Source organism: Phalacrocorax carbo, chromosome 3 (assembly GCF_963921805.1).
Source record: "Phalacrocorax carbo chromosome 3, bPhaCar2.1, whole genome shotgun sequence".
Classification (NCBI taxonomy): domain Eukaryota; kingdom Metazoa; phylum Chordata; class Aves; order Suliformes; family Phalacrocoracidae; genus Phalacrocorax; species Phalacrocorax carbo.
The window spans coordinates 84,059,051-84,083,577 of record NC_087515.1 but is presented as its reverse complement, the minus strand read 5'-3'; the positions used below and the strand labels follow the sequence as shown (position 1 = coordinate 84,083,577).

The window sequence follows — 24,527 nt, the reverse complement described above, 5'->3', positions numbered from 1 at the left end:
AAAGAAAGTTTTAGCCTATTACAAACCATTTCCACTTCCAGATCTTGATTCGATCTTTTCATATGTCTTTTATAGATCTTCTTTATCAAGCATGAGGACTAAAAGTACTGGAAAACTCCCAGAAGCTTCTGAGTTCAAGAGCTAGAAATTCAAGGCTAGAATAACTGGTGTAAAACCCATGTATGAGTGGACAGATTCTTGAGAAATAAAAGTGCAATAACTATGCAAATACCAGCAAAGTGGCTTGCTGACATCCACCCATGGAAGTAGACAGACTTATACATTCAGGCATAACTATACAATAGCTGCAGGAGATGCACAAAAGAATGCAAGGAACCCTAACTGGAAAAAGCAGCAATCTTGACCAGTACCCTAAAAAGCACCATTGCACCCTTAATGATCCAGACAAATACACTGAGTATAAACATGCTTTTCTTACCTCATAAGGCAGTTTATCAAAATATCCGTTAGTTGGCCATTCCCTGAGGGTAACAATGCTGAACTGTTTATTAAGGGTGTCCATTCCACAGCCATACTTTTCTTCATCCTCATCTTCATCAATATCATTCATATCAATCATCGAAGTCTTAAGTGAAAGCACAGGTCTCTCTTTCACACCATGTAGTACTACTGCATCCAGTTCAGTGTAATAGTCCAGAAGAGAGCTGTTCACTTCCAGGCGGATTAAATTTGTGGGAAAGTTTATCTGTTTGATACAAGGTGTGAATTGCCGAGCCTGAAGACCATTCACCTTTGTAGGTGCCTCGGACCAAAGGATTTCCCATCTGTGAAAGAAAAATCGCACATACAGACAGTTTAGGGATTAAAATCAAAGTTACTAAAGCATTTCCTGAACACAGTAAGAGTGTTTCTCTGTTGGAAGTATTTAACAAGTGAGAAACGTGGTTGAAGAGACAATGAAAGTTATGTTTTCCCTAGATTTGATAAATATCCTAAGGATGAATTTAACAGGGCACACTAATTCATGACCTTAGCATGTTTTGTCTGCATTGCTAACTAACAAAACAAGCTGCGTACGCATTGTCACACACTTATGTTAGAGCACTGTTATACATACACAAGTTGTTCTAACCTCTCACAGGTAAGGTAATCATAACAAATGGATTACAGATGTCTTCACAATGATGGTGTGTTAGTGTAAATATGCAAGGAACAGTCTTGCCATGTAACCCAAATATACAGTCAGCTGACCTCTCGTATTTCCCATAAAAGGTTTTCACAAAAAAATTTAAAAACCCCATAGCTCATACTCTGTAACATCAAACCTCTTCAAATAGCAGCATTGCAAATTATTAAATAATCAATCTAAACTTTACTTTGTTTAACTGTCTAGGTAAGCAAGCTATTCCTTTTAAAAGTAATTCACTGTCAAATTACCACAGAAAATAGAATCTTCAAGTAGTTTTTTAAAGGGTCCTTTGCAAAAAGCCGTTAGAATTTCAAAACTGCTGAACTGAAGACTTTCTCCTCTTTGGTCCAATGACAGAAGGAGGTTCAGGGCATGCACAGAACCTCCACACATACATCCTTACTTTCATATGCAGACCTCAAATCTCCAGTAAATGACAATGAAACCTGCTGCCAGGTGAAAAATCTGGAGAATCGAGTCATATATTCACTAGGTCTTCAGTGCTCCCAAACTTGCCAAAATGTCTGAAAACAAAAAACTCCTCTTTATATCTGTGTGGGCCCTCATCCAGTGAATGGATTTGGGAGGTCCTTCAGTCACTGATGCCCATCTTTTCCTCCTTCTAGTTAATTCCTAAAGGAAGCCTCCAGCAGCCACTGCTGCTACTCCCTTTGACTGTACACTTCCAGCAATCTCTGCATCCTGCGTGCATAACCCAGGTCACTTCCACATCTACTCCCCTCTTTCTGACCACCCTAGTCCCAGGTTCAAGGATTTCTCTCAGGCTACTTGTCTGATCACATGGGTCTCAAGAAATACTGTTCCCTAGTTCCTCAGCATCTTGGCTTTCCCTACCAGGTACTACCACTCTGAGCATACAAGTATTGCTCAACACTGACATGCACTGCAGAACCCACAGGGGGAAAAAATTAATTAAAAAAAAAAAAAAATCAAGATGCTTTGTTTTCCAGAACCAAATGCTTAAGCTTTGTCCATCACGACAGAAAGTAAAACATATGTAAGGGCTTTGACTAAAACGTAGCATATGGTAAAAATAAGGCTTAGAAGCTTGATTATTGGCTACTGTTTCAAGGATAGGAAAATTAATCCGTATTGGCTGAAACTTCCACTTCACAATGGACATTTTCAAGTATGCACAGATCAGCTTTCCTATCCCCACATCATGCTGCACTCCACAAGCACCTTGCAGTAGAATGGGAGGCCTGCAGAAGCCTTCTGTCAAAGTGGGGGGTGGAGGGGAAGTAATGAACTAAAAACAAACACGCAGGACTAGTGACTACATGGCATATCAGAAAGTACCAGTGTAGGAGAGTGAACAACTCTACCTTAAGGTTAACAGTTTTTATAAGAAAGACTTATTACTAAGAGAAGATTTCATTCACTTAGGAAATGAATGTCAGTTCATGGCAGAAAGTAACAGATATAGTCCCACTGTCATGCCCTCTCACATAGGTCGATTCCCTAAGCAAATACTTAATGTTGGCAATGCATATGACCTTTCTTGAACACATCCAGATCACCATATGACATTTTGCTTAGACACTTTCATATACCCACTCAAACTACCCTTAGGGAAACTCAAGACTATTTTTTCACTAATTCAGCACACACTGGACCATCAACTTTTAACAGAATGTGTCTCAGTTATTGACTTCTCCTTTGGTGCCCTGGAGAGGATTATCTAGCAGTAGCAGAGCTCTGGAAAAAATAATGCATCTTGAGGTCTAGGTTCATCAAATTGCAGAGCAATAACCTCTCTCAGCAAGTAGTGTCTCTAGTTTCCAGTCTTTGTAGTAAACTAGAGAAAAGGAAAGACACGTAACATGACTTTACAATCTTGTGAAATTCCACATCACATACTAAGTGCTGATGAAAAACAAGACCAGTGACTATTTTCCACTGTCCTTGTCATACTGTTTTCTTTTCACCAACAGCCCACCAATCTAGCTTTAAAGGAGTTAGCTGTTGGTTTAACTGGAAAACCTCAAGTCTATGAGGTTGATTTGATGTTCCTCTCTGCCTTGGCAGCACCGCACACAAGAACAGGCCATAGCAATTTCTCTGAGTCAGGGCTGGTAAATTCTTCCTGAGTGTAGGCATACCCTCAATACACCCATTACTGCAACTGGAAGTGGTCTCTTCATCTAGGATCAGCACTTTGACACTTAAATGTGTCAGAAAAACTGAATTCCAATGAACACCAGTAAATAAGTCAAAGGAAATTTCCTCCCCCCACTTTTGAATTCATTAGGTAGCTCTCAAAAAATCAAGCAGAATTAGATGACTGAAGGTAGGACACTGTCCTCAAGTCTTGAAAATATTCAGTAACAGCTGATCAAAGATGTTGCAATGAAAGTACTTTGATAAGGTGGTTTCACCAGCAGTGTGCTAGGAAGCCTCAGTCTTTACACTGCCATGCAAAGTCTGAATGAGAGGCAGTAACATCTGTACTATTTTCTCTAGTGACTGAAGAAAATGAGGTCTTTTAAATAAAGTGTTTCCGTTCAGCTTTAATGGACTCAGTTTTCCCATTAGATTTCTCTCTACCTCACGAAGATAGCCAGGAACTCATTCTGCTCGAACTTCTGATACTAAAGACTCCATACACCTATGTGTTTAAAAAAAAAGTAGAAAAAAAATTCCCATTCTCCTCCCTCACCATGAAGGAAAACAGAGTCTAGTGATTTTAAGGCTGAGAAATATACTTGCACAGTTCGTGTCAAATGAGAGTATATATTTAATGCTTGTTTAGTTTTTTGTTGACCTAGTGCTGTTGGAAAGCTTTTTAATGGCTAAGATGATGCTTGAGTAGACCTGGTTACTTCTGAAGAAAATAAGTAATAAGAAAGATTCTTTGGAAAAGTGGCTCCTAGGAAAAGTAATCAGATTTCTCTCCAGTGAGACAAGATTAAACTTTGCCTGCAATCTACTGAGATTTCTTGCATTGTAAAATTAAGATTGGTGTAGAAACTGAATAAAGCACTACGTGCATTGCAGCACAAAAAAATAATTGCGCTGTCCCAAGAAACTTATAGCTCTGTTAAAAGCCAAAAGAAGGGAAAGTTTCAGAAAGACCAACAAGGAAAACGTTAGGAAACTCAGAGAATAATACGACCACGCCTTTGCTGAAATTGCAACTTCTGCAACAATTATAATCATGACATGTTATTACAGCACATCCCACCTGCTCCTATCCAAGTGCTCTGTAAATAATCTGTAGGCTACTTACAAGAAAATGCCTCCTGCCTGCTAACATGCTGGGGACGCTTCAGCATACTAGGTTCAACATAACCTGGAAAGTGCACCCCTGGCCACAGCTGTGCATTTGTAAATACAAAAGGCAGGGAAGACTGATCATGAGAACAATTTTAGAACCATTCAGATCAGTGTGATAAGCAGAGTTCACAGCAGCCTAATTACTACGGGGAAATACGCAGCAGATTTTCATTTCTACTTTGAGAGTTCAATTCTGAAATACCAGAGAGCAGACAGGACTCCAAGAATGCTCAGGGCATTTAAAATAGCAAAAGATATTTCAAATAACTGCCCTGTCCATGTGAGGTTTTTATGGGTTTCTCAAAAATGACCATGTCTCATTCTTCTGTGACAGTCATCTGGACAAGAAAAAGCTGTTTCCCTGAAGATGTCAAAACAATTTATAAGTAAGGATGTAAATCGCTGGAACTTAAGTTGTGTGTTACACATAGGTGAGATACAGCCCTGAAGGTCCCTTATCACACTCTGATGTGTTGATGGTATCAGCAGCGTTTTGGGTGCCCTCATCTGAGATTCACAGGGAACAAAAGGTAGAGTGAAAGAACCATCTGAATGCCAATCTCTACAAGCAAGAGACCCACAATATTTTACATTCAGTACACTGCCTTTCTGGTTTCACTCCCTTTATCAGAAGAGGGGGATTTTCCCCCGCCCTCCCTCCCCATCAAACATTTGATCCCTATCCTAGCTGCCAGCAAACAAACCTGCATCATTCCCACCTGGATTAGCATTGTATTGCCTAAATAAAATCACCTTCCTAATGGAAGGAGAGGAAGCCTTTTAGTTTGTCCGTCTTCCTTAGCCTGCTCCTCTGGTTGCAGCAGCTTCCACCTCTACAGGCTCTTCAAGACCTTAAGAGAAATGAACCTCACATGCAGCAAACACATCTAAGCCAGGAAATACTGAGCCTAACTGTTTCATCTACAAATCAAACTTGCAATTTTGCTCAAAAGAGCATCTAGCAAAATTCTAAATGACATGAAAAAAATTAAATTAAATAGAAATAAATGGCAGTAACACACAAGGCAGAATGGAAGTACTCCCAAGCCAGTCAAATGATCATGGTATCTCACCTGTGAGAAACAACCTAATCAGTATTACACTTTCTGTGTAAAACAGGAAAAAAAAATAATCGCAAAACAATCTCCAGTCTAGTAAAGAAGCAATCATCGCATAGCAGTAAGGACATATGCTATGAAACATCACCCCAAGCCCTGCCACACATCCCAGATTAGTGAGGAATCTCTGGTTTTGAGCTTTTATAAAAGCACATGAATATGTGGTGTCACTATAATGTACATGAGATAAGAGAAACTGTCAAATTAAGTTAAAAAAAGACCACGAGAGAAGATGATCAGGGACCAATTTTTTCTTTTATATTCCAAATTTAAAAAGCAAAGTTATTTTTTTAAAGGAAAAAGTTGAAAAACTTCTGAAAAAAAATATTTCTGACTTGAAAGCTCCCATTTAAACACACAGAAACTCTTCCTGTCTGACAGCAGCTAACTATTAGGAGTATCAAAATGTTTCAAAAGGGCTGACACTGAAGAAGCCATTAGGGAATCGCCAGGAGTAAGCCTTCTGGATAAATGAGGAAGAAAAAGAAACAGGAAAGAAAACATTCTCCTCATCACAGAAGCTAACAGATCTTATCCATCAACCTAATACACTATGAGAAACAACAAAAAAAATTCTCTTGGTTGGGTTCAGCTCATGCCATTGTCAGGTGCCGTGTCCCCATCACACCTGTGTGGAGCTCAGCTTCTTCCACTGGCTGAAGAGGGACTCATCGTTGTCACCAAACCCTATGTTCACAGAATGTGCAATACAGTACGCGATCTCAAGTCTACACTAGTGTAATAATCACAGCACAACACAAAATAGGGATGGATTTCTTCGTGACAAAAACTGAGACTATGTGCTACAATATTCCCTTAATCTCAGATTAGTAATTTTTGCTTGGGTTTTCTGCACTCAGGCAATTCATGTAACAAATTTGTACATGGATACTAATGTATGTTAGTATAGTTTAAGAAATTACCAAACACTTCCCACCAGTCAAGGTGTGAGTGACACTAATGAAAAGCAGAAGAGGTCTCCACGTGTGAAGACAGCGGTTTCTGACATTTATGCTTTTTATGCAGAGGAGAGTGAGGTAATGCCTTCTGTGTTTAAAGCAGCAAAATATATGAGAGGACAGAATCCTCAAATTGCTGGAAGCTGGTTAAACTATAATGAAAAAACTTCAAATTAACTGTTGTGTTTTCAGCATTCGAATTATTTAGGAGCAATTACATTCAATTCTGAAAGATAAATTATTATTCCCATTCCATGAAGAGCTGATCCTACCTCTAAAATTACTCTGAATAAAGCTGATCTGAGAGCATCATAAAGCTGTAACTGATAGCAGTATTCAATGCACCAACAGAGTAACATGACTAAAACCCTTTTCCTGAACACCTGCATAAGTTGTTTCTTTCACGCAGCTGAAGCATAGTGAGCAACACAGCAACACATCGGCTAACTATGTGGGGTATAGCCATTCTTCTACAAGAATACATGAAGTCCTCTTGAGCAAGGACTGCGGTACACCAAGTCCTTACAGAGCCTCTTCCAGGTTAGAAGCTTTTGCACACAGCAAAGTCTTGGATGAGCTGATGTTTTAAGTACTAAACAGAGCAAAAAAATTACTCAGGTGGACTAGTATAATCCACTAAGTGTAACATTTAAACAAGTCTCAGACATTTTCCTCTCAACAGTTTTAACTCCACCATTAATTTGGCCTTCTTTTTATATCAGAGCAAGAACTGGTGAAAAGGAACCTTTCTAATGACATGCCCTTTTTACACTGGCGTTCAGAAAGAAACAGATCCAGAGTCAGCAGATACAACAAAACAGCACTTTAAGGTTTTTAGGTAATAAGGTGATTTAAAATTGAGTATCAAAATAGAAGAGGAAAACAAGGTTCGAAGTGCCCTTCGAGTAACTGGGACGTGGCCTTTTTTTAACAGACGAAAATAGTATGGCAGTTCAAGTCTGAAATATCAGTTAAATACATAATCACCTGAGATTATCTGCAGCATTCCACCTTCAAAAAAATAATTCTTGTTGACATCTCAGAGAGCTTTTGGAAGTGAAAACAAGGGACCAAGAACTGAAGCAGAAAAGAGACTGTGTTGTTGCAACTCTCTATATTCCCCTCATAAAGGTGAGCAAATGGAACAGAGAAAAAATACTGCATACCTCATGTGGAGAAAGGGTGCCTTCATCTTCCCTTCAAGACATGATGCATAAGACACATTTGTCTCTTTCAGAATAAAGGAAGTGACAAACAAAATGCACAGCTCTGAACAAGCCCTGCTGAGGAAAAGTAAGCCAAAAGAAAAAAGCCCCTCTAACACTTCTCTAGCATCAAGACTGGCAAGTACTGAAGATGCAGCACAGACAAATGGTTCTGAGGCTCCTCGAGATAACTTCCTTCTATCCAAAAATATCATTAACCTAGGTAGGCAGGACAGAAGATATTCCTGCCTAGAAATTAAAAAGCAGGATCCTACAGAAACTTCATCCATTTTTTAAGAAGGAGGAAAAGTCTGAGCTCTCTCTCTGACCACTCCCCAAGAGGAGTCATAAAGCACACCCCAAAAAGTTTTATATTGGTATTTTCACTTCCATCTATTTTTAGATCTCTGAACAATTTTCTTTTTTTTAGTGCACCTCACTAAATAGCTCCTTCAGTTAACATTTCTTGAGCTTTCCTTCAACACTTCTTGATCTTTACACAAAACTAAAAAAGTGTATTGTTTGAAGAACCAAAACCTAAACAGATGTTTTTATAAAATAGCATCAGCTTATTACTCAGTTATATCCTTGTACTGCCCTGCAGCACACTACCCTACTATTACTCCAATGCAGTATTATCAAGTTACAGAAATAATTTATACATCATAAAACAAAGTAGTAAAATCTATACCATAAAATAAAAAAGTAAAACTAAAAGTTCAGAGAGTAGTTGGCCAAAAGTCATTTCACATTAGGTTGAGTTCAAAAGTCTTAAGAGTTGCCTTTACCACATACCATCCTATAAATAAGTTCTGTATTACAGTGCCAAACACACTTCTACCTCTGAAATTAGGTGGCCTATTATTATTAGTTTGACCTATCACTCTTCCTTGAATTTGGATGTTTACTTTAGAGCTATACACCACACACTCATTAGTATATATTGGCTGTAAAACAAACAACTGCACTAATCAACAGTAGATGATAGAATCACACGAAATACATTGGTTGGGAATTTTGAATATATAACATGACACCTGATTTTCTAGGGTTTTTGTATAAACATCAATGGCCTAGTATTAGGAAGCATGGGATATTAAGTTAGACCTAGAAGTATGCTTTTTAGCTGTATCTGTAAAAGGCATGTCAGGGAAAAAACAACCAGCATCCAAGCTAACACTGCTTATACAACCAAAGCATGAATTTCAAAGGAATACAGTATTTGTTGGCATATTTTTTTCTACAGGATACATTTTGTTAAGTCTTTCTTCTATCAGTTCTCCCCTCCTTTATGGGTTTGGTATCATTTTATCTCTTTCTGATGTATATGCAATACTTTCTTTACACATACTGATAGTGCTTCCCAATGTTTTTCACCACCATGTGCTTTTCCCTGTTCTCTTTCTCCTTCCAATTCTATTTCCTCACCTCCTCACTAAGAGCTTTACACCTCATACACAGTGTTTTTCTTTATTATCTTACCATTCCCCAGGTCCCCAATATTCCTGCCCCCCAACTGGAATTTCATCAGGAGTTCCTACTATGAGGAAAACCAACAGGATCAAATCAGCATGTTTCCATCTCTGATGCAAACGTAAGAATGAAGTGCGGCTTGCACGCTTTAATCAGACCAAAAACCGAGATCAGACAAATGGCATCACCTTGTCCGACTGTTCTGTGATCCTGTTTTTAGCCTCATTTCCATATGAACAATTACAGTACCTGAATGTACTATACACACAACCTAAAGCATGCAGAGAGAAGGAAGAATTTATGGCTACTTAAAGCAGGATGACACAGCAACTGTGAATCCTCAGCCTCTTCTACACAATTTGCTTTTCTTATTGGAGAAAGCGAAGAACTTGGAACTGCCATTTCAAAAGTTATTCACCTACATAATAATTATTACTCATAAAAACTCCAACACAAAAACCATCATTGCACAAATTAAATTAGATATTAGGATCTGCATTAATTCCTACCAAAAAAATCTGCATCTCTGAAGTTGCTATAAAAACATGTCACCACAGTTTTAAAAACAGGCAGAAATAAAGGAAAAGTGGGTCAGATACAAAACAGAGAAATACTAGGAAGCAAAGTTTGCTAAACAGCATTATTTGTAGCATTTAACATCTTGCAGGAAAGCATAAAGCAGGGGGAAAAAAAAAATTACCTTACTTCAGCTGGTGGATTTTGTGAGTAAGGATTTGCAGAGCATGCCAAAATTCTGACTACAGCTCCAGGATGATACGTTTCCAAAATGTGCACTGCAGTTGGATAAACTGGTTCCTCAAAAGCAAGTTCCACATAGTCCTGGCTACAGAAGGTGGGTGGCGTCCTCTTGAATGGCAGCCGAGCGCTAGGGCAACGATCCCACCAGGTCCCATAAGTTCGAAAGACAGCAGTCTGAGTAAAGTCACCAGAACTAGGGTACACATTTGGAATACCTGCTAAATTCCACATGGTATACGACATGCTGTTTTCACTACCATAGTGAGAGCTGAAATCCAGCACTTCTTTGGCATACTGAACTATTTCAACATTGATAGGTAAGGCTCGGGTGTTTGATTCAATAGCCCTCCGGCTGTTCATTTCTCCTCTCGTCGCTGTCCTAGCTCGGCGCCGAAGGCACATATAGTAAAACATGCTCAGAACTGTTAACATGGGAAACACTGGTGACATCTAGATATGACTTAGGAAGATGCGAAAGGTCAGGAGTCCTTTATAAGGTGCATTAACTGCTTGTAGTATTTTGGAAAAGAGCTGATAAAACACAATGAATAAACACAGTGAGACAATGAACCATTCTTAGAAAGCGAACTGTACTCTTTTTAATATCCTCTTAAATGTACTGCTACTAAAACATTAATAAACTAGTTCCATTTCATTTTAAGACAATTATTTAGTTGGAAGCTACTAAGCGTGGCTTCCCATTTACTGAGTTTAAAAAAAAGAGAAGACTGTAAAGAAACATTAGCCAAAACTAGCCCTCAAGCAACAAGATGACTAATGGTTAGACGGAGCTTTATTTTCAGGGATTTATTAAGAGAAAGAAATCTTGCACTGACTTATGGAAATGTAATCAAGTATGAAATGAAATCTGGCCCTTGGAGTAAACAACTGTAGAAGAGTATCTAGAGGTACAGCTAAAATGACCTGTAGTGCAGTTTTTAAACACTGACTTTTAAACAAAGTACTCAGGTACCCAGTCAGGCTGCAGCAGTATACAGCCTGACAAAATCTAAGTTATTTCACTGCTTACATTTTGCAGTAAGACTCCTCCATGCCCAAATTAGTTCATGTGAAACTAGATCAAGTATACGTATATTATATTATACTCTGGAGAGTATACACACCCTTCAAAGACAGCTCACGTAGAAAGTTGGACAGCTACTCCAGCTAATTGTTTCGTCTAATTTGTTCCCATAATTTGTGAATGGTTTTAAGAGTGAAAAGAGTGAGCTTTGGACAGTTAATCTAAACCAAAAACTTAACACACTGCTTCCTATATCAGAGCACCAGCTTGAAACAGACTCACAAAAATACTGTCTTTACCCTTTGAGGCTGTCCATGACAGCATTCACCAATGATGGAAGGGTCACCAGCCTCTTGAAGGATGCTCAGAATTTATCATCTTCCTTTAAGCCAAGCGACAGAGTAAGTCTTCAAAAGAGTCCTGGCATCAGAAGCAGAAGTCCCCACAGAAAGCATTTTACTTCTGACAAAAGAAAATATTTTCATTTATGTAACAATTCAGTTAAACACAAACCATACTACATCTGCATACTGCCAGGCCACCTAAAAATCAACACAAAACATACCAATAATACCAATAATTAATAATTGTAAAAACAACAAACAAGCAGGTTTAACAATTAGAAAAAGCTAAATTAAAGGTTAAGTCTCTTTAGTAAAGTTTCCTATTTACAATGGTGAAGAAATTTTTATAGCTGAATGTTGTCTTTAGGACACAGAGGGGCTGTATCATATTGCCTACTAATAAAGATCCTCTTACATATGCTTGTCCCATATTTAGCAGCCGCTCCATACCTGTGTGATGTAAACTGTTAGATTTACCAACACAAAACAAAACACGGAATACATTCTCTGATTTCTGCTAGCAGTACACACCACACTTGGGCAGTAACACAGCACTCCAGAATTCACAGCCTCCAGTACCACAAACTGGCCTTCCTATTAACTTGTTCATCAGCTTTACTAGGAAAGAATAAGGAGTAATGCCTGTAACCTGTTAAGAGGCCAAAACAGGGATGAGTAAGCATCTCTCAAAATAGAATAAATGTTTCTTCAGCAGCCTGTACTGGAATTGCTGGTTAGTCTACCACAAGATATATACTGTGGTAATCACTGAACCAACAGAGGTGACTCTTCTATTGCAGAAGACACATCAAACAACAACTAACATGAAGCCTCATGTTGCCTGGCAGACAAACCACATGTTTAATGTTTGCAATGGGTACAAGTGAGACCATACTTTACAGAGTTTTTCGAAACATAACCTTAAAGTAGGGTAAATAAGTAAACAAGTAGCGACGAATCAAAGTGACTTTTTATGCCTCTATACAAATTCACTGCGCCTGTTTTTTGGGTAAACTGCTTGTTTCCCATACTAGCAAAACGCACATAGATGTACAAACAGCTCTCTTTCGCTTGAACGTTGCCAACAAGAAGGCTCCTGTGGTAACAGATAAGGACAGGCTGTACTATTTGACCCTCTTACTTGTGACAGTGAGAAAGTTTACTAACGAAGTGTTCACTTCTCACTTTCTTGCCTCTTCTATTATTAGCTTTTTGTTTAGTTCCTGTCCTTCATTCAGTTTCACATGTTGACATAGCTGTCAACAACATGAATTACTCCTGACATTCTGTGCAGAAGGGAATGCATAAGATGATATGCTGGATCCACTTCAAGCTCTCCTGGTATGCCAAAACCCAATAATGTCACATTTCCCCCAAACATCCTGTTGAGCCACCTTTTAGAAAAGGCACTGGGGAAAAAGCAGCACAACCCCCAATCTCTCCTCCTTAAAAAAAACCAACTGAAAATTGTTATTTTATCTTTTCAGCGTGGAGCTGCTGCAAGATGTAAGTGAAGATTACAAATGCATTCTCCTTCTGGATTCTTCCCTCTTAAAAAGAAAAACCTATTTACAGAATACGCCAACAGACATTAAACTTCAACAAACTTACTGCTGTCAAGCCCTGGAATCATGTGTAGACCCACATATACATGAGCTTCTAACCCAAAATTTCACTAATTAAAATGGTTTGAAGGCTGCTCCATGGAAATTACAGCTTTACAGAGCTCAGTTTTAAGAATCATTCAGCCAGGGTACTTCAAGATCAGGTGTGAATCACCTATCTCACAAATACATCCCACATAACTTCACGTCTGCACTGCAAACTCCAGGCTTCCTCTGGCAACAGCCCAGAGGTCTTGTAGCGCTGTTGTAAAACCCAGCTGTGCTCCTTACCAGCTTGTCAAAGAGTAGCATAACCACCGGGTGGTTCAAAGCTGTACATCAACTAACTGGCCAGTTTAAGTCAGGTCTAACAGAGCAGATAACTTGAAATAATGCTGCCGGTTTTCCATTAGCAGAAACATTCATTTGGGTCATTCCCCCTCTACCAACTTGATGATTTTTGTAAACCTTGTAAAAATTTTATGTACTTGACACTGACACCACTTTGTCAATTTTGGCTGACATTGGTCAACAAGCTCAAAAGCAAGCAGAAAGAAACAGGGAAGAGCAGACAGCTTTCATAAAAATGTATCAGTCTAAACAACACAAGTGGAGTTAAAGCAACGTAGGATTCAGTAGTTTATAACAAGTAAGAGAAAACAGAAAACTATTACAAAAGAAGGATAAATAAGCATACAATACAAATAGGAACTCTTCTTTTGGAGAGTGTGGAGTTAAAAGACCAATGAAAAACTGCTCTGGAGGTTAAAGGATAATAAGCTAGTGAAAGAATTACATTAAATACAGATCAGTAGGGCCAGATGATATAAAGATTTTTTTTTTCAGGAACTACCACAGGTCAAGCTGATTCCCAATTAAAGGGATTTAACTGCGCAAAAAAAAGATAAAAATGCAGACTCAAGCCTATGCGAAGCATCGAGATAAACAGCTCTGGAGCAGAGTAGTTCATGTACATGCAAAGTTTATGTGGAAAACTCCCCCCTTCCCCAAACTGCTTGACTATTTTTAAGAGATCCATTTGGGCTTATGCAACTATACCTTCCAGTCTCCAGCAGTGTCTTTGGCCTGTTGTATATTATTCATTTTCTCTCATACAGGCATAATTCTGCCAAACCAAAGCTTAATAAAGGTTTCTTTTAAATGTATCTTATTCTCCTTCTCCCAGGCAGCAGCCTTCTTTTCTTTTATATTGTTTCTTTCATAGCATAATGTTTTTCAGTCAAGATACCATTAAACGGACTGAAATGGCGCTATTAAATACCGGTACCTTCAGCAGTCACCACAGACTAGCACAGAGCCGTTAATGGTTTGGTTAGAAACAAAAAGCAATATGCTATGAATGCACAGTGACATTAAGAGGTGCTGCCCTATGCCTACGTGCCTGTTTTGCACTTCCAGACCGGACCCCGTGGCCCGCCTATCTCGGGGCTGCCTGCACTCTGCCCTCCTATCTCAGGCCCTACACAGACCCATCCCTCTCTGCTTCACAGCCACAGAGCCACCAGCTCTCTAGCCAGCACCACTGGGGAGCCAGGTGAGTCCTGGGGCTCATCCAGCCAGACACCAACCACCCCTGCAAGCAACTGTAGTTTTCAGTCTGTTCATCATCCCGAACCAACCCGTTGCCAGTTAACATGACGTCAGCACTGGCTCAAGGGGCAGGAAGGCTGCAAGAGGCCCAAGTCAGACCAGCTCCAAGGGCCATGGAGATGTTACCTCTAGTTTTAGAAGACAGACAGGACTCCAGACAATGAGATTGGACTAGACCTGGAATAAAACTTTCCAAAGAGAGAGAGATGCTACCTTCTTTCAAAATACATCAGAGCCCATCCCATTATTTACAATCTCTCCTATTCAGATCATTATTTAATTGACAACTATTTCAATTATATGGGCAAATTCCCTTTTCCTATTACAAATATCCCTTATTCCCTTCATGCTATACCTACAGAAAGCCTCCTAAGACTGTAATTCACTATTTCCTTCTTTCAAACACAACAAACCTCAATAAAGGAAAATGTCTTATGGTTTCTGTACAGATTTCATGGGAACAGGCACTCATTAAACCATTCAAAAGCACTAGATCTCTTCAGTCTATTTTGCCTCTTTACAGGGAGTTTACGTACACAGATCTATTGTCCAGCTTTCAAGCAATCCCTCCTGTTAATGATTATTGCACCTATTCATTTTGGTTGTTTTTGCAAATGCAACTCCCCAGTATTCACAATTTCATCCCATGAGACCAGAAACAGGACACAGTTACATATGCATTCACCAACCAGACTGCTGAGAACAGGTGGGAAATTCGGAGGGGCTGCAAAGTGAAGGATGTGTGTAAAAACATAACAAATAGCAGATATTAGACCCAGGAAAAAAATAAAGATGGCATATTTCGTCCCTGAGCCATCCCTGGCAATGCATGTGTTAGACAAGAGTTCATACTATTTCAAGCGAAGCAAATGTTGTATATACAAGTCATGTATACACCAGGTTTGATTTTTTAAGCCACAGAGGTAATAATTTGTCTTTACACCAAGTTTCCTGATCTCACACTTGTGAGTGCTGCGCAGAGTTGTCTTTCATTTGACTATAAAAGAAACAGCAACACTAACAAATTACAAAGAATGTATAAATGACAAAAACAATAGACTGTATTATTTCTGAAGATTAATACAATTTAATATATGCATCTTAGATGGTCAGTGGGAAAACTCTTAATCATCTCTGCATGTTATTGCACAGAGGGAACCCTGGAACCTTACATTACAGGCTAAACCAGACTATTTCTACCACAGGCTTGCATCTCTCCCCGTTAATTACCTAGATTATACCAACATCTACACTCAACTTGTTGAAACTGGAAGCTAATATTAATTAAAAATTAATAAGCTCTTACAGCATACTTTAAACTCGGGCCCCACTTGCTGTGTTTCTTCCTGTAATGAGTTCTGACACTAAAACCGTAGCCATTTTACATACTTGCAACTTATAAACTTACAGTTTGAAAAAAAAGAAAGAAGAAACATTATGACAATTCTATTTAAAGTCTTGCTTGTGTTGCTGTCATGGGCACCAAAACATGCAAAATCCAAGAATTTCAGATCACTGATTTCACTGATTGACTGTTCCTTCCTGCTAGGACCAGAACTCATTGCGTGGTTTAGCACTGCAGTATAACAGAGACAAATGTTCTTTAGGCATCTATTACATTGTCCAGATAACCACCCTGCCTTCTGGAGAATGTCTTCACGTAGAACAGAAATTGTTCCTCGATATGTGCAAATAATTCAGGCAGTCCCTTTTAAAAATGACTCTTTCTAAACAAAGCCTAAAGTTACCAGCATTATAGCACTTCATTATGAACAACTGCCCTCCCAGCTATAGCGAAACTCTCCTCGTGTCAAAAAAACCCCCACGCCAAAAACCCCACCCCATTCAAAACTACTTTCAACAAGCAACTGAAGTGCACTTGTCCCCTCGCTTTTCTCTTCACAGTGTTGTCCTACCTCTCCATGCAGTCGTGTCCTGTTCAGTATTTACTTGCTGGTCCCCTGCCTCCTCACTGCACTGACAGCAGCTATCAGGCCACGCAGTTATCTCCCACTGTCCATGTGTCAGCCTGCACCGATAATAAATAACAATTCACATGAAGCAAAGCTCCCCAAAGTACACACTTAAAAAAAAAAAAACCCTAAATATTGCCCCTGAAGCTCCCCCCCTGCTTCTGTTGTGGTGTGACTGGGCAACTGGGGTAGTAAGGCAGAACTCCGGTAGGCACAACAGGGACCCCGCAGCGGGTGGCTCCGGCGGGGAGCCCCGGGCCCCGGAGCGGGCCGGGGTCTGCACGGGAGAGGATGCCCGAGCCGCACCGGCCCTGCCCCGGTGCCTGCCCCTCCGCCCCCTCACCCCGCGGGCAGCCCCACTCTTCGCCGACAGGGCCCTTCCCCAGGGGCAGATCTGGCCGCGGCCCACTGGCGGGCACCGGTGAGGCACCCCCACCTGAAGCAGGAGGGACCGCCGCCGCTCCCCGGCTCCCCTCCCTGAGGGGCCCGACGCGGCCCCACCAACCCCGCCGGGGCTCCGGCCCTGCGGCCCGATCCCCGCCTCCACCGGCCAGGCAGGCGGGAGGCCAGGCGGGCACACACCTGCGGCCGGCCGCGCCCGCCGCGCAGGAACGGCCCCGCACCAGGCTGCTCCCGGGCCCGGCGCCGCGCTAAGCGGCGGGCTGGCGGCGCTGCCGGGCCGGGGGCGCGGAGGAGCCGCCTCGGCAGGGCCGCGTCCCGACGGGAGGGAGGGGAGGTAGGAGAGGGAGGGGAGGGGAGGGGAGGAGAGAGGAGGGGAGGGGCGGGGCCCCGGTAGAGCAGCGCGCCCCCCCCACCCCCCGCGCCCGTGCCCGTGCCCGTGCCCGTGCCCGCGCCCGCGCGAAGCCGCCACCCTACCCCGTCCGGAGGGCGGAGCAGCCCAGGCCGCGCGCGCCGCCGCCACCGCCGCGCCCAGCGCCGCCGGAAGCCCCACACAGCGGCGGGGGCGGGGCGGCGGAGGAAGAGGCGAGGCGGGGGCGGGGCCGCGGGGGCGGGGCTCCAGCTGCGCGTGCCCGCGCCTCAGGGCGGGGCGGGCCGTGAGGGCTGAGGGGAGCGGCGGGAGCGGTCGGCGCCGGTCAGGGTCCCCCCCGCTTTATTTTGCTGGCAAAGTCAAGCGGAAGGCGGCGGGGGGTTATTGTTTTGCTGCTGTGTGTGGCTCCGGCCGGACCCGCTTGGTGCCGTTCTATCTCCGCCGCCGCGTAAGGCTACGGCCGGGCCCCCTGGAAGCCCGCTGGCCCTTGGCAACCTGGTTTCTCCGAAAGCTTCTGAACAGGCGGCTTAAAAGTCTCGCCCCAGCCCCAGCCCAACCGGATCATGCATTTAACATGGTGCCTTGAGTCCCTGGCATGTCATAAGGGCAGTTCTGATTTTAATTGATCTTAATGAGTACTTGCTCCAGCGAACTGTAGTGCCTCTTGGGCCCCCGACCGGCGTATTGCAAAGGAAGTGTCACGTCTTGCTTCCATATCCTCTAATTCGATACGCATGCCCAAGCACTTGTGCTTTCCCTCTCAACCGCCGCTCCCCATTCCAGCTCCTGTGACTATCGCCAAAATTGCTGTCGGTCCGTCTCGTCTCCTCACGCCTCTGGCCATGCTCCCCCTGAGGTGGTACCTGGGCCGTTCAGTTACAGCAGAAAATAGTGATGCTGACTTCAACTCTGGTCAAAAAATAATTCTAAAAATCCAGAAAAGGTTAAAAATACTTGATATCCACGGTACTTTTTGTGTAATGCTTTACTATAAGTTCTATACATTTACTATAAATCCCATATATAGAAATCTATACCTTTAGGATAGAGTGCTTCCCTGCTGCTGACTGTGGTGGCAGACAGGCCGCTACACAACCCTGCTTTCCACAAGCACACGTGCCAGGGTGACCGCCTTCTAGGCGGTTCACGTACCTGCGCGCACATGTGTGTGCACATACAGAAATACACACGCATACGTGCATACGTATTTTATATGCATAAGATCCCACTGTACCATACACAATATTTTAAAAATAATATTTTAAACCCCAACTTTTAAGGCATTACTTTCACAGAAGAGAGAGGTAGGCTCTTCAGGTTCCAGTGCCAGCGGTGTATTGTGCCTCTCGGCATGACTTGGCCTGACTCCCTCACTCCTACCCTATGGTCAGGTGCTAGCTACAGAGTACTTATGAAGGTGCTCTCAATGCCCGCCTTCCCAGACAGTGGCCACCTTAAAATTTGAATTCATAAAAATATATTTTAAAAAAGGAAATAAGACTACAAATAAATTGGATGAATCAGAAAATAGGTTAGACAGGAAGCTGAATTTCTGTGGGTTTTTTTTTTTTTTGCTTTCATTTTGGTTTTTTGTTCGTATCATGCTATCCTCCCTTCCTGAATTAAATTAAGAGAAAGGGATCACTTTGAAGGCACAATTTATCTAACTCATGTAAGACTGTCTACTGGCTACAAAGAAAAAGCAGACAACTAGTTCAAGTATCTATGCAGAGGTCTATGTCTGACCAAATCATTCCCATCCCATGTTTATCTAAAGACTGTACCGAGATTGAGTTCTGTGTCAGTGCAGAAGGTAGAAGGATATGAAAAGTTTTTCTCTCAGTCCACTCACCCTCCAGCTCACAAATGCTGGAATTATCACTTAAATTTAGCTTTGTAAAACATAAACATAATCCAGGAGTGCAGCCCAGACTGGGATCCACCTGGCTGGGGAGCAGCTCTGTGGAAAGAGACCTGGGGGTCCTGGTGGACAGAAAGCTCAACACAAGCGAACAGTGTGCTGCTGCGGCCAAGGCCAACAGGATGCTGGGTTGCATCAAAAAGAGCATCACCAGCAGAGGTAAAGAAGTCATTATCCCACTCTACTCAGCGCTTGTCAGGCCACACCTGGAGTACTGTGTGCAGTTCTGGTGCCTGCTGTACAAAAAGGATGTGAACAGGCTGGAAGGGGTCCAGAGAAGGGCCACCAAGATGACCAAAGGCCTGGGAAGCTGCCATATGAGGATAGGCTGGGAGAACTGGGTTTGTTCAGCCTTGAGAAAAGGAGGCTCAGAGGGGGTCTCATCACCATGTACCAGTACTTAAGGGGTAGCTACAAAGAAGATGGAGACTCCCTTTTTACAAGGAGTCACATGGAGAGGACAAGGGGGAATGGACACAAGTTGCTCTTGGGAAGATTCTATTTGGACACCAGAGGGAAATCTTCCACAGTGAGGACAGTGAACCATTGGAATAATCACCCCAGGGTAGTGGTTGACTTGCACACTTCCAAGAGTCGTCTGGACAGGGTGCTGGGCCATCTTGTCAAGACTGTGCTCTTCCTAGAAAGGTTGGACTAGATGATCCCTGAGGTCCCTTCCAACCTGTGATTCTGTGATCCTGTGATTCTGTGATTCTATTTATTGAAGGGGACAGAGGACATTGGGTGATCGTATCCTCTTTATCTAGGCTGCTGTCTCAGATTCAAGCTATGTGCCTTCAAGATGTGCTCCAAATTACTGTCAAATTGTCATTCCATAGCCTTTGTAAAAATCAGCTGATGATCTGTTTTTATTCAACAGTCGTCCACATATGGAGATGACATAATTTCCAGTGAGCTATGCCACATAAACACTTTGTACATATTTCCACGTACTCATCAGCAATAAAACTAATCATAGAATACGCTCCAGAAACGGTCCTCTGTGTTGAAAGGAAATATACTGGAAACCTTCCGCTTGTAAAATAACAGTGAGACTTATCTTCTGGCTGTTAATCAAACCTTGTAATCACCAAATTTATACCTTAACAGCATCCTCCTTCTCCTTCAGCTTTTGCTCATTACAATAAGCAGTACTATGGCTTGCTCATTAGGGGGAAATCTTACTGAAGTCTGTAGGAATATTGTTATTTAAAAATTAGGTATAGAGAATGGAAAGGCCATATCACTGGCATGGTTAAATGTGATGAAGTTATGGCTGTGTCTATATCATAGGCATGTACGGGAGTAGTATGGCTAGTGACATTTCAGTTGCTTTGATTCCCAAGACATGTGGCTGAGTCTTGGATCCATGGTCAGACCCTTTATTTCACTTGTCACCACAAGCCACCATTGTGATAAAAAATGTCCAGAAGGAAGCTTTCCATAGGAGGACGTAAAGATCCCACCACGTCAGCTGTTGTGCCTGGCGGTTGGAACTCCAAGGTTCTTTAATGTTCTGCACTCCCAGAAGATATCCAGATCCACTTTTCCAGAAAAGGTGGTCTTTGAAAAAGCACATGCAGCAAAGGGATTTTTAGTGAGAATGAAGAACCTGCTTATTAAGCAATGAAGCTTACCTGAGCCTTGGGAAAAAAGTTAGGAGGCAGCTCCTCCTGAAAACAGGGTAACCCTTTATTTAAATTTGCAAAAAACAGAGAGGCCTGAGTTGCTATTTCCAACATATTGGTTGAGAAAACGTTTTGTAAATAAAAAATCATGCAAAACACTACCTGGCTTGCAAGTCACCATCTCCCACTCCCAGCAGGAAACTCACCTGAATTTTGTTATCACTTTGCAAGGCTTTGTATTTTAAAGTGTTAAACTGAACCCTAAAAATAATGAAATCATTTTAATCAGTGAGTTATTTTTAATACAACCAACTTAGCCAGGTGTTAACCACCAAGCAGCACTGAGTGCCTATGCATAACACCATTGCCACTGGTGTGAGCTGTTCTCTCTGGCTTCCTCTGCATCCCGGGATATTAACCCAGCGTGGGAAACATCTCACCGCCTCTTGGACCGGCATTACTGCTTTTTGATATGTGAAATTACATATATTCTTTGAAGTGGAAAAGAAAGTGTACCAAGTCAATGAGACTCCTCACTGGGTAAATTTAAACATGTTTGTAGGTGTATCCGTGAGCCAGGCCTAACAAGTCATTGGTTTCTGTGTCAGCTTGAATTCTTTTTTTTTTCCAGAGGAAATTTTGTATTCCCTGTGGGGTTTTTTTTTGTCATGTAACAATACTTTGTGTAGCATCCTCTCTCTGCTATGCTCTGTGAATACACCATATTGCATAGTTAATCATATTTGTTGCATTTTATCTTTATTTTCCTGTGTTTTTATTAAAAAATGAAGAGAAGAATGTACCAGAGTACAAGTACGTGCTTAAATTTTATACACAGTTAAACTGCTGCAGTATTTCATCTGTCTCTCTGCTGCTTGGCACTGTTTCTCGGTAGATCACACAGAATTTAGATTATAGACTCACTGGGGCAAGGGCGATGTCTTGCTATGTCTTCCTTCTATGAGGTACCTAGTATATATTATCAAATTATATAAAAATAACAGTTTCAGCATTCCAGTGGCTAAGCACTGCCCTTACAATGGAAGCACTCTGCATGGTATGTGTTTAAGCTTTAAGAAAAAACACATAAAGAATGAGCAATTCCTAATTTCTCAAAATGCGGTATTACTTGGATACATGACAGTTAAAAATCTTTCCTTTTTCCTTTTTATCTTTCTGCAGAAGTATACTCATGAGCAATAATCCTAAAGCCTGGAAGGGTGTGCTGACTGAAGTCTTCGTGAGGTTTTTAATAAGGATTAGGGAATCTGAGATAGTAAAATCTACTGTATACAAGGAGGTTGTTGTGCAAGAGTCTTCAGACAAGCTTTAAATCAGAACCCTTTGTCGGCAGCAGTAGGATCCAGTAAGGATAATATGCTAATTTTAACCAGCAATAGGCTTCATATAGGGATCTAAAGAGACAGAGATAGATACAATCTTATTAAGCTTCTGTGTTGACACCGCACAGCTTGTTACTGCATTTGATTGAAATTTAAGAGTGGGAATGTAAAACCTGTATAACATTTTAGCAAGATATACAGTAACATTGAAACCTGAATAACAACTGAAAGAGTAAGTAGGAAATTCCCTTAGCCCTTGGGCTACCACCATTCTTCTATTCCAGCAGACAAGTAAATGCTCTAGGTGTCTGTGCCATAAAAACTTTCCCAGAGGCAATTCTGGCAAAACACCTACTTTCTTCAAACCGGACCCGTTGCTTTAACCTTCTGAATGTCAAGTTTCTAAAGCTAAGTGCTTCTGGTGCACTGTCGGCTGCTTCTAGTCTCTAGGCTTTCCTCGCAGCCTGCTAGGAGTGCAGAAGAGTATCACAGGCATGTACGCTCAAGGAACAGGGGCAATTGATTCCTTCCTCATAACAGCTAGAGAGCTGCAAGGTATACTTGAACGAGGTCTTACCGTAATTTCATGATGAAAGGAAAGTTCTAATAATTAGCAGGACTCTGTGTTTTATCAGGTTTATGATATTGATTGGTGGTAATTGTTAATCAGCTCAAATCTCCTTTATGATGCCAGTACTTTTTCTTCAGAAATGTGTCAGACATTTCATATTTTCTTGCATAACGGCTGTATGAACTGACTGGCAGCAAGGAGCCGATGACTGGTAGGTTTTAGATAGACATGTGTAATGTCCACACTGTGTGGTTTTTTAACACAAAAACCAAGGGAACAGATACAGCTGCAGTGCAGTACTTCAGTGTTTGCAGATCTGAGCCATATTGATTTTAATAGAGACATGTAATGTAGCCTCACAATGAGACATTGTTAGCCTCTCATCAAGCATCACATAACAATTTTAAACCTTTTATAATATCTTCATTTGACCATACGTATTTTTATAGGTCAGTTGTGTTCCATGGCTACAAAGCTGCCTGTGGCTCATCCACTGCTGCCACATTTCACAATGGCATGATCACTTCAATCAGAGCTCAGCAGAGCTGAAGAGTTACAGATGCTAAACAGTAAGATGATTCCACCCAAGGTTTAGAAACCTGGAGAACTTGGGGAAGTACTGTGAAGTTCATATCGCTATTCCAATCAGATCGATGTGAGCATTGTTATCAATGGCAATGAATAGAGAAGTTGGTGGTGCTTTGCAGCTGATGTTTTAGGCTTCTACCAACATGATGGATCAGATGTGCAAAAGTTTTCTTTCAGAAATAGCGTTTGCATCCACTGCATGCAGGAAAGCTGCTTTCAGCCATGTAAATAAGCCAACAGTAAAACCATATGCTTATTTAGTACCTTTTTCCCCTGCTAAAGATATCATATAAGTATAAAAAGTAAAAGTGATGTATTAAAAGACAGTATAAGAAGATCTACCCATAAAAAATTAAGGAGGCTTTACTGCTTGCTGTGTTTTATTTAAAAAAAAAAAAGGGGGTGCGGGGAGAGGAAATATACAAAGCACATTGCGAAGTTTATTTTGTGATGGAACAGTTCAGAACATGTATCATAATTCAGGATCTTATTTTGTTGCCTTCTTCATAAAAAATATTCCTGAATTTCAGTGAAGGAAAGTCTGGGAGCTCTAAATGTATACAAGCCCTAAAAAGTCATGGGAAATCTACCACAACTTGGGCAGTTAATGACCTAATGACCTCTTGGTTAACCTAATGAGTCCTCTTCAGCAAGCAAGGGCACAAAAAACGAACCTATCTTCTCAAAGAGGTAAGGTCTATTCATCAGCAGAAGTTCAGTCCTCCCAGAGTTGAGGATAAACAACTTCAGGTCATTCAGCTGAGTTTGTCACTCAAGTATTTTTCCAGAATATAGAGCAAACCAGGAGAATGAGTTGGGAAAGAGGGCTCATACTGCTGGGGCGGGTGTGTAAAACTGGCGAGAAGTTTCTAGTTGTGTTCTTTCTGCTTTTTATTTCCATCAGATAATGTGTGAGAAAAGAGACTGTCGCTTCCCTAAATATATAGGCATTTAGTATTTAGTATATTAGCATTTAGCAGTTTCAGGAAAGAATTAATGAGCTTCAGCTTCTGACTAAAAGCTCACAGCCACCTTCCTTTCCCTGCTATTCCGACAGCTAAAAGTTACACGGTATGCGTGCTTGTAATACACGTGTGTGTAATACACACGCACCCCCACCAACCCCCCACGCACCCCCACATACACCCTGCCCCCATCACAGGAAACGCGCTTGTTCTCCTTAATTTGTG

General features: G+C 41.6%; 1 protein-coding gene across 7 annotated transcripts in view; it reads right to left on the bottom strand.

Annotated features, from left to right (window-relative positions):
• FBXL4 (F-box and leucine rich repeat protein 4) overlaps positions 1-17,469 on the bottom strand; it is a 70,594-nt gene extending 53,125 nt beyond the window's left edge. For 4 of the 7 annotated variants that reach the window (XR_010372258.1, XR_010372257.1, XR_010372259.1 and 1 more), the window contains exons 1-5: positions 17,394-17,469; positions 16,461-16,573; positions 11,285-11,447; positions 9,903-10,492; positions 440-785 (exon numbers count right to left, since the gene is read on the bottom strand). Coding sequence is in view for 4 of the 7 variants with exons in the window: in XM_064447578.1 (XP_064303648.1) it covers positions 440-785; positions 9,903-10,411 (855 nt within the window). In the remaining 3 variants the exon portion in view is untranslated. Of the gene's footprint in view, positions 1-439; positions 786-9,902; positions 10,493-11,284; positions 11,448-15,952; positions 16,121-16,460; positions 16,574-16,953; positions 17,264-17,393 lie in introns of those variants that run through there. The other 3 variants (XM_064447581.1, XM_064447579.1, XM_064447580.1) reach the window with 3 other exon arrangements.
• Between the last annotated feature and the right edge of the window lie 7,058 nt (positions 17,470-24,527).